This window comes from Harpia harpyja, chromosome 8 (assembly GCF_026419915.1).
Source record: "Harpia harpyja isolate bHarHar1 chromosome 8, bHarHar1 primary haplotype, whole genome shotgun sequence".
NCBI lineage: Eukaryota > Metazoa > Chordata > Aves > Accipitriformes > Accipitridae > Harpia > Harpia harpyja.
The window spans coordinates 2,733,329-2,744,129 of record NC_068947.1 but is presented as its reverse complement, the minus strand read 5'-3'; the positions used below and the strand labels follow the sequence as shown (position 1 = coordinate 2,744,129).

Below are 10,801 nucleotides of genomic sequence, written 5' to 3'. Positions count from 1 at the left end.
AATTCAGCAACTGTAACTTATTTCTGGCTTTTGGGTTAGCTGCTATTGTGTCTGGATTACAGACTAATGTACCATAGCCAAGTGGCTCTTTTCTAGCTGTAGCTCCTAGAATGTGACCAAGCAGACATGATTTTTGCAGAAATTAAGTAATCTATCAATAGCAAAAGTCAGGAATCTAAGCCTGAGATGCTAAGAGAAGTAAATTTTCAGAAAACCAAGCATATAAGCAAGACTTACAGGGAAAACATGTATTCCATAGGAATATTCTGTGATAACTAATGAGGCACCCATGCTTCACACAGGTTAGACTCCTGTTTCAGCAACAAGACCTTTAATGGTCTACTGCACTCACTTACATATTAGTCAAACTCCCGAAAGTAACAAAATTAATGAAATTTTATTGGCAAAAATCAAGCTGATTATGACCTGTGACCTATGTAATTCAACAGAAGTGAGCCTCAGTTCAGTTTATCAAAATACTTCAGTTTTCCAGCGGGATCTGGAATTATCTGTGAAAGAAAGAAAATGAAAATGTTAGTCAAAAACCAAAACCACACAAACACAACAAACTCTAAAACCAGAACAGCATAGTATTCCATAATATGATGCTAAGGCCAACCCACAAGCAACAGTGAAGAGTAATTTATCAGTTGACTCGATACTAGATTACTGTTTATCTCTAAAGGTACCTAACAACAGTAGCAGAAAGATTTAACTGATTGGGGGAAGAGAGAGTGCAGCCTACCAAAGGAAGAATTTTGACAGTTGGGAGCACATACATCTATGTTGCTTGCCCCAAAAGCAAGATATTTTAATAAATTAACATCTGTAATCAAGAGTCTTAAAATTTACTTACAGTTCTTCCCTTGGCCACCACACTCTCATGGCTTCCTCTGGTTTGATCTAATTAAATCAAGCACATTTAGAAGGCATGGCTACATCTTCGAGAAAGGCTTTTGAACTACTCTGCTATTTATATTATCTGCATCTTTTGCACAGAGGAGAATGCTTATGTATTGTTTTAGATCTTTAAAACGGTAGTATCGGAGCTGTTAATCTTAGCATTGTAAGACTGTTTTTTAGAAAATACATTAATGTTGTATTATTTAGGTGATCCACAGTTATGGAGGGCAGAACTTTTCCGTGCCAAAATACATCTTTTAGGCCAGCCAGCCCTCTTTCATTCTATGGTCTTAATATCCAGCTTCCCCCACTAAGACGCTCCTCTGCTAGCTTGAAAGAGGCGACTCAGCCTCCGGTCATCCTGGGAAGTTTTCACATCCAGCAAAGAAATATGGTTTAACATTCCACTGTTTTTACCGTCAATTACAATGCTCACTACTCTGCTCAGAGGCTGCTGGGACCTGCTTTTTGTTGAGACAGCTCTTAAACAACAACGCTGTCATCACCAGATGGTTCAGAAGGAAGCCACATGCTCAAATAAATGACAGTGATCTCATCTGAACTAGGCAGCTCAGACCTCTAGTGAAAGTTTCATTATTCTGCTGAGGCTTGATCCAAGCCAGAGAACACAAGTTCAATGGGTGTTTATCTGAACCCTAGCTCTTCTGCTTGTAGTCACATGTAAGCGAGTAGTAACAAAGGAGGAATAGCTATTGCGCAGCAAAGCAGTGCTCTCTGCTGGAGTTCTGACAGTGGCACACTGGCTCTGTCTGATACTACAGCAGCCTGGGAACTTGTATCTTTCTTTTTCTGGGTAGTGCCTAGGATCCACAGTAAGACTCAACAGAACCAAGAGTTTATACAGACAAATAACCGAGAAGATAGGACAGACTCAAGAGTTTCCAACTTCCTCTCATCAGGCGTTAACAGGAAAAAAAGCTCTTGATCACAAACTCGTTGCTGCTCAAGAAGAGTTTTGTTCATACACAAGGAACTTGAAACAACTAGAATATGCCTAGTGTGAGGGAAATGAGCTCCTAATGAAATCAGCAGTAATCCAAAAGCTGCAGCTATAGTAATGTGAGTTTATGCATATCATCTCATTAAAAGTTGCAAAGATTTTGGATTTGGCTTTAGTGGAAACGATAATTGAGTGGTTTTTAGTAGTACATGCATTTAAATTTAAACAGTGACTTACTGTTTCACTGCCTGGTTTCCAACCAGCAGGACAAACTGGAAAAAAAACCAAGACGAAGTTAGTAAAAGTATTTTCAGACATACTTTTGTGCACTTAATAGTCTCTTTCTGAACTTGAAGTAAAACACCACACAAGTGTCACCTGTAAATATCTGCAACTGTTAAATATGCAGTTTTCTTTATACATGGGATGGTGTCATAACAGTTTATACCTGATACCACCTACCACTTCTGTTCACTGGAAAGTGCGTATCTCTGGATGCATGTCTAAGCCTTGGTTTAATTCTCATGCCTTTCTAGACAAAGTACTGGCAAAGCAGTATCTGAGAATGAACACCTATTCTAGTAGAAAGAAAAATTTCATGATAAAATTCAGGTGACTGCACAGAGACCTACCTTTCTTTCTTGAAAACTAATGCTAGGGGAAATTTTTTAGCAAAGAAATCAGTTCAAAGATTCCACAAGAAGCCGAGTGATATTATTGGAAGCCTTGCTCAGGAGTAAAGGGATTATAGCATGCGGTTAACATGCACTGTGGCTGGGAGCCCTGTGACCACCTGGACAGTTGCACATTCTGGAGCAAAGCTCTTATCTCTTCAGAGCTCTCCCTCTGAGGCTTTAGCCCAATGAGTGATGCCATATTACACTGCATTAAGGCATGCTGTCAGACAAAACATCACAAATGCAATTAGGAATTGTGGAGAACTTTTTTTCCTATTCTGTGCAAAGAATCCAATAAGGCATCTAGGGAGGCTCTCCTCAGCGTTTGTGCAAAAGCTGGAAAAAAATGTGGTACTCTGGAAACACACTACAGATCAATATTCTGTAAGACAGCTTTGTAACTAAATAGAAGAGGCTAAATTTCCTTAGTCAAACGTGCGTAGCCTAACTATCAGCATTTATCTTTTAAAATCTGTTCAGCAAAGCATAATAATGATTTGTAATTTCAGCTAAAGGTACTTTCAAATGCCAGGTGAAATTGACTTGAAATGGAAGTTAAGCTGCTTAACATGTGTATTAATATTTTAAAAAATCTTTAAATAAATGAATGTGTTTATTTAAACACATCTAAAGAAACATGCAAAGTTCACCCTATGCTTGAATTGGGGGAACATGCATTCTTGAGACAAAGTAATGATCTGATGCCAGTGAAAACTTCTTTGTCAGGGGAAGATGATCACATAGCACTTGTAAAGAAAACACAAGTAATGGTGGTCTAACTTTCACAGTATCACCATGTATCTTGACATGAAGCACTCTCCATTACTTGTCACAGGTCCTCAATGAATGACACAGGACAAGGATGGCTCGCATCTCAATTATTTTAGTATCCCAAAATGTACTGAGATATTGGGCCCGATTCTTCATGGCCTCATTATTTTGTACGGATTTATGCTTGTGACAGATGGTACATAATGCCTTAATTCAGACCAAGGAATGCTTTATGCTCTGCATTCTCATGGATGTGAAGCAAAATGTGAATTACTATTCTACAAACAACCCATGGAGGTACCGGGACCACAAACTTGTAGCAGGGCAATCAAACCCCTTCATTCACTGCATGAGGCTAGTCTCTAATGCTATTGAGTACCTTTCTTCCAAAAAGCTACAAATATAGCTCCCAGTCTAAGTAAAACAATCTTCAACATGAAAGTATTTAAAAGAGCACCTTCTCCATGTTTGTCTGTGTATTGGAATGCTTGTACTAAACGAAGCGTTTCATCCACTGATCTCCCAACAGGAAGGTCATTCATCGTGATCTGCCGAAGGATCCTCTTCTCATCAATAATGAAAAGGCCTCTGTGAAAACATTTTGTGTGTGTGTGTGTTAGGAAACAGAACTAATTACGGTGTTGTGTTTACACACTATTTTATGTCTGCTGGATGGGAGGAATTTGATCTCTGCAAACACCATACAATACCCACCACCTTAGAATACTAGTAACCTACTATTCTTTACCTGGGGTATCAGATGACATGAGCTGAGGGTAAGTTAAAAACCAAAAGGATAGTTCTCTGCGGGACATAAAACTAAGCTTTGACAGGCTTTGCTAGGGGATGTTGCAGATGCTATGATGTTACAGGGATCCCAAAAGCAACTAATCAAGTTTATGAAAGATGTATCTCTTGAGGCCATTAGTTACCCTTAGTCTTGACTCTGCTTGGACTTGGGGGGTCCCTGAGTAACTGCAATTCTGGGGAATTCTGCATGTTTGCCCTGCCCTAGGTATCTGTTGATGACAGCTCTTAAACAGGGTATTAACCTTGACCCCTGTTCTGACTCATTATGACTATTTTTTTTGCGTTCTTCAATATTTATTTTGTCTCTTGGCATGAATCCCCAAGTAAAATCTGCTCTCAAAGAAAAATTTCAAATGCTTCTTTAGATATAAAGTAGTAAAGTACTACCCCCTGTAAAAAAAAAGAAAAAAGAACTGTAACCAAGTGAAATACCTAAGTGTATGCCCTTGATCTTCCAGATACACTCCGTAATCCTTTGAAATTTGGTGCGTCAAATCTGAAAGAAGTGGAATCTTCATAGGCCCAAGTCCTCCTTGTTTTCGAGGAGTATTAATCCTTTGAAAGAAATGAGATACAGATATATTTCTCAAAGATTTATATTCCCTACGCAAAGCTAAAGGTCACAAACCAGAACAGACAGGAGGATTTAGTGCAAGTGAATTTTTTTTGTTCTGCACACAAGGGAGATGAATACTATTTATGGTTCGAGGAAAATGGTCAGTAGATCTTTTGCAGTTTTTGGCCGCATCTATTAATAATGACCTCTTTCTTATCAGTCTTACTTGCTTTATACCAGTGTGCTCGTGAATTGGGACAGTGTGATGCATTTACAGATACTTGCATCCTTATTGCTTTTTTTTTTTTTTTAAGTATTTTTTGGACTGAGACATGATATATTTCAAGCAATACATATTAAACAAGCTTCAAAGATAAAGGTACTTTCATGCACTAGATTTAAAAATTTTTACCACTGAAAAATATTTTAAACATTTGTATCAATAGCATCACACTTTTACACATTATGACATACCTACATAGGCTAAAAATCTGGGGATACAGTTCTTCAGCTAAGATGGACCCATGAATAATTTTTAGTGAAAGGCAAGGGTAAGATACATACCATGCTAAGTGAGTGAACTTTGAGTCCACAGAACATGCTACTACTTCGGTATTTATTGCTCTGAATTCTTCAATTCTGTCACTGAAGGCGATTATCTCAGTTGGACATACAAATGTACTAGATAAGAAAAGATAAAGTCAAAATTTCATGAAACATCCAGTAAGTTCTCTGTTTAACTTCAAATTGTGGATTTATCATAAATTATTTCAGCTTTTACTTATTTTTTTATTGCTTCTTCAAGTATTTAACCGAAATGCTGCCTGACAAATCTTCTGAAAATTATTTTTTTGTGTGGAGACACTAATTAGCGGACACGCTTATGAGGACAAAGACTGTGTTACGATTTTACCAATGCATGACGAAAACACAAACGCAAAGAACGTATTTTCTGCTGTCACTCCTTTCTTCTCCCTCAAACCCTCACCAAACAAAAAACCAAGAGCTCAGAAAAGGAGAAAAATTAATGAATTACAAGTCTAGTGTAGCTGCATTCAGTCTTGGTAGGTCTACAGTGGTCTTACTTACAAGTCAAGAGGGTAGAAGAAGAAGACAAGATATTTTCCTTCATAATCTGTTAATTTCAGCTCTTTAAACTCTCCATTAATGACTGCTGTTCCCTCCCAGTAAGGTGCTGGCTTGGAGACTGAAACACAAAGGAATTAAAAGTCAGAATACGAAGCACATGTTCAAACAAAGCTGTTCATTAGTCAGCTGGTGTGCAAGGACCACTGTTCTTCCTTTTGCTTGAAAAACAACCTACTGCACGCAATTACAAAATGAAACTTTGTTACCACTTTAAAAAGTTCACAGCTGGCAGAGGTTACAGGGTGATGAAGAAATGTAGGTTTCAGTACACATGGAAAGTAATTTGACCAATCTGGGCTTATACAGGAGCCCTCTGAGCCACTGATAACCAAGGCCACACAAACCTTATCTGGGCATATCGAACAGACCACATGTGCACCACCAGTTCATGGCCGAACATCTATTAGACTGAAAGAGAAACTGTTTTAAGATTTCAGGAACCCTCAGTATTTTGTTATGAATAGCTCTTGTGAACCAGAAGCATAAGATGGTTCAAATTCATATTGCTACTTTTTAGCCATGAAAAACTACTTGGAATTCAAGGCCACAAAAAATACATGCTACAACATGTTTAGAGACAAATGCCCCAAAACACAGTGTATATTTATTAAATTACAACTGCTAAGCAAATTGTAATGTGAAGACACTTGTGTTTTTTAAAAAAAAATCCAATTAAAATGCATGAAATATATTTACTATTCCTACCAAAAGGGATTAACACTGAATTTAAAATATTAAAAATGATTCTGCCCGGTCCTATTTTCATAGTAATGTGAATTCTGAGATAAAGGATAGGGTATGCTGGAGATAACAAGGTGATCTGAATACACTTGTGATGTCAAGGACATTGACACACAGCTCCAGGAAATTAGGGAAATGCTGCTGAGAAAAATATATGGAATCTTCATTATTATCTGGATGATGAGTGCGTTGTTGGGCTCTCCTTTTCTTAGGACAACCCAGAGCTGTAGAATATAGTTAAGTGAGGATGTATAACAAGGACTGCAAAAAATACTCCAAATCATCAGGCAGAACGTGCCCCTGAGTGGGAGGGCAGTCATCTTTGGTTTCACTTGATATAACCCACAAGGGACGCAGCAATACAAGTACAGAGAGTCAGTAGGTATGACTGATAATTTCAGTTTACGTTTTTTGAAGAAATGCTCTTCCTCCTCTCAAGTCTTCTGCAGAATTCTTTCTGGTCAGATTTCAAGCCCGGGACTTGCAATGTTTTTTTTACTAAGTCTTTGCAGGTATGGGACTATTTTCAAGTGAAAGCAGGGATTAATCCCCAAGTTATTTTGAGCTCTCAAAAAATGTTTCAAATATGTTGCTTTTTAGGAGATAAGGACACCCCAAATCTAATCTCTTTGTAGCAAAAGATTCTCTTCAACCGACCTTCAGGTTAGGAGGGAGAAGGAAAAGAAATTGAATAAAATACGTTGTACCTTGACCCCTTTCTACACCGAGGTGATTTTGGGGGGGGTTAAAAACACTTGTCTGAAATGCTGTGCTATCTGACATTACAAAGGGAGGAAAAACCAAACAGAATTGGTTACAAATATCTCGGCTGTTTCTCCCCCCCCCCCGTTTTGTTGTTTGTTTTTTTTTTTTTTTTTTTTTTTTTTTCCAGCATCTGTTTGCAAACGTTTAAAACAGCCCCGGCTCGGTGGACAAAAAGGATGTAAAAGCCGTCAACCCTCACAGCCAAGGTCGTTTCTACCCCTTTCTCCTCTCCGTTCTGCAGAACGGGGGCTTGAACGGGTGTCCCCCCCCCCCCCCCCCCCCCGAAACACCTCCCTGCCGCTCGTTTACACCCAGGCCCGCTCTAAAGTTACTTAAATCGCAGGAGAGCGCAGGCCACGACAGCAAAGCCACAAGCCTAAGCCCAGGGAGAACGGGCCGAGGCGACCGCGGGGACGGTGGGCCTGCCTTCCCTCCCTCCGCCCCGAGGCCTCTCCGGCGGGCAGCGTGGACGCCGCCCGGGCCGCAAAACCCGCCTCGGCCGGAGGGAAGGCGTCCGGGGGGTGGCGGGTGGCCGCTTCGGCAGGGACCCCCCGCCACCGAACGGCGGCGGGGAGGGCCGGGGGCTGGCGAACGGCCTCCCCGCTCTGCCCTCCGCCGGGGATGCCGGGCGGGAGGGCCGCCATCCCGCCGCCGAGGGCCGAGGCGCTCCGCCTGACGCGGCGCAGCCCCGTTGCCGGTGTCCGCGACAAGAGGGGTCCCGTACCCGCTCCCTCGGTAGCCCCGGCACCTACTCTTGGCCTGACTGAGGTGCAGCGAGTGGTCGGACACGGGCACCCCAGCCGCCTCCCCGGGGTAGACCTGTCCTCCCGCGTAGTAATGGCACTGCTCGTCCCCCCCGCTGCCTCGCCGACCGCGGCTCCTCCGCCTCCGCCTCGCCTCCCAGCCCGGCCAGCACCACCACCAGCAGCACCAGCGCCGAGCCCCGAGCCCCGCCGACCGCCTCCATGGCCCGCCGAGCGAGCGCACGTCCCGGCGGAGGGGCGGAGCTGGGCCCGGTCCTCTCCTCACAGGGCGGGCGCTCGGCGGCGGTTGCTCTGAGGAGAAGCGGGGCCCCGGGCGGTGCCGGCGGGGCGGTGGCCTCACGGTGAAGCCCCGGAGGAAACGGTAAATGTACGTGCGGGTCTGTGGAGAGAAGAGTGCGTGAGGAGCGCGGCCGCAGAAGGAAACTCCCTGCCCGCGCCTGAGGTTTCCCGCCCGGTCTCTCTCTTACGTGGGGCAGGGTGGTTTCTGTGGGCATTTCATCTTTGGTGGTCGTAGCAGTCCGTGCCGAGTGCGGCTTGTACGCCCCGGCCTAAAGGTGACACAAAATGCGAAAAAGCGCGCTGCCTTAGGTCAGAAATCTTGAACTGCTGCCAGCTGGGCAGCGGTTCCCGAGTGACCTCCGTGTGGTGCGCGTGGCGGCTGCGTTAAGCGAACGACCTCCGTGTAGTGGCTGCGTTAAGAGTGTGGTTAAACAGAAATGAGACTGCTGAGTGCCTTTTAATTCGTCAAATACACACAATGGTTTGGGTTGGAAGGGGCCTTTAGAGGTCATCTAGTCCAACCCGCTCCCTGCCACGAGCGGGGACATCTTCAACCAGACCAGGTTGCTCAGAGCCCCGTCCAGCCTGACCTGGAACATTTACAGTTAAACTGTAACCAATCCTTAAAAATTAAGATGTAAGAGAGCTGGAGCTATCCCTTATCAAAAGTGGGGACACCATTGACCTTTTGCACTTGGAGCACTGTGGATGCCATCCTCTGGGAAAACTGGTGGTTCAGTAAAAAGGCTACTCATAGAATGTTTGACAACCCTCTCAGTAAAAAAATTTTTCCTAATATCTAACCTAAATCTCCCTTGCCTCAACTTGAGGCCATTTCCTCTTGTCCTCTCTCCAGACACCTGACAGAAGAGACCACTCCAGACTGACGATGTCAGGCTCTTAACAGAGGAACATCTGCATTGCATCCTGTCTCTGCAGATGATTTGTGATAAACGTACCGTCGGGATGGTACGGTACCCATGCCAGAATGGACAGTACAATTCGTCTCTTTTAAAAATGATACAGAACAGGCACGCAAAGAGCAGAGCCAAAAGAAAATGCTGAGGGCCGTTTTCAAAGAATACAGGCTCTGTAAAAGAAGAAAGGGATTAGCAAGGCACCTATCATTATATATTGTGTCTTGAACAAATCCTACTGTTTTTCTGGTTTCCTACAACAGAATCCACCCTTTCAAAAGGTGTTTCACAAAATAAAATTCACAGACGTGGGAGAAACAAGACCTTGCAGGCAAACTTGCACTTATTAACCTGTGATTTTAGTGTTCCTTTCTCCCGAAGCTCTTACTCCTCTCCAGAAGGAGCTCCTTTCCTTTACCATCTCTTGGCATGTTTACCTTCCAGTCTAGGTTCTACAAGTTAGGGATCATGCTTGTAAAACGCCATTCATAGTTACTGTCACAGTAATAATCTTACTTAAGTGTATTTGCCCACCTGAACACATTGAAGATTACTGAGGGTCAGAAGGGTAAGGCTCTGGAACAGTCATTTGACGGCTACAGAGGCAAAATACCTACCTAGCTGTCAGGCTTGATCAGCATGTGTGAAATTATAAAAAATTGTATTAAATGTCTGCCTAGAGGGGAAATGGACATGATGGCACATGAGATCCCCTTGTCCTGTTTTTTCACAGTGAGTTGATGGTGGCCATCAACTCTGATTATACCTCCTAAAATGTTGGAAGCAGGATAAAATCTGATCTTCTTTTCAGTGCTGCTGTTTAAGTTTGATCCCCCCCCCAATCAAGGGCAAGTCATTAAAGGGAGGATGAACAAACCCCATTTGCTCATGTTAAGCACTCTGGCTCTGGTGGAAAAAAGCACTTCAACAATCTTTGTACTCCCACTGATTTCAGATTCAGGCATGCCTTACATTTAAGCTTGCTAAAATGTGTTGGTAGATAATTACTGTCTTACATGATCCAGCTCTAGTAGTACTGAATTTAATATCAGGCTTTCCTCAGTCTCACTGCTTGTAAGGATAGTGACAGTCATGGCGTCCGTGAGTTCACAGAGAAAGTTATTTCGGTTGTCCTTGCTCTTCTCTTTTTGCTGGTGTTTTGAGCCATAGGAAATCGCAGTGATTTGAAAAGTAGTCATATAGTAAAGTTGAAAAAAATGAACAGTTGAGAGGTATGCCATAATGTTAACTTCCCTCAGTCAAAAGACATTCCCAAATAACTCTAAATGAGAGAGAAAACCAGTAAAATCAATGCAGTAAAACCAGAAAAGAATCAGGCCTCTTGTGAGTGGAGAAAATGCTGAAGGACAAAAATGGGTTTTATCTGCAGAATATAATGTTAGTTAAATAGCATTAATTTGAGGTTCATACATGATTAAGTATATATAGGCATGGAACAGAGTTCAAAAGAGCAACAGCAAAGACTTTCTGGCTGCTGCTGTACTATC

General features: G+C 42.6%; 1 protein-coding gene across 1 annotated transcript; it reads right to left on the bottom strand.

Annotated features, from left to right (window-relative positions):
- Positions 1-378: 378 nt before the first annotated feature.
- PRDX4 (peroxiredoxin 4) lies at positions 379-8,346 on the bottom strand. The gene is given in 9 exon segments (XM_052795217.1): positions 379-509; positions 857-903; positions 2,102-2,136; positions 3,770-3,900; positions 4,555-4,677; positions 5,243-5,359; positions 5,768-5,885; positions 8,086-8,188; positions 8,190-8,346. Coding segments are annotated over 9 exon segments (789 nt in total). The 5' UTR covers positions 8,301-8,346; the 3' UTR covers positions 379-505.
- Between the last annotated feature and the right edge of the window lie 2,455 nt (positions 8,347-10,801).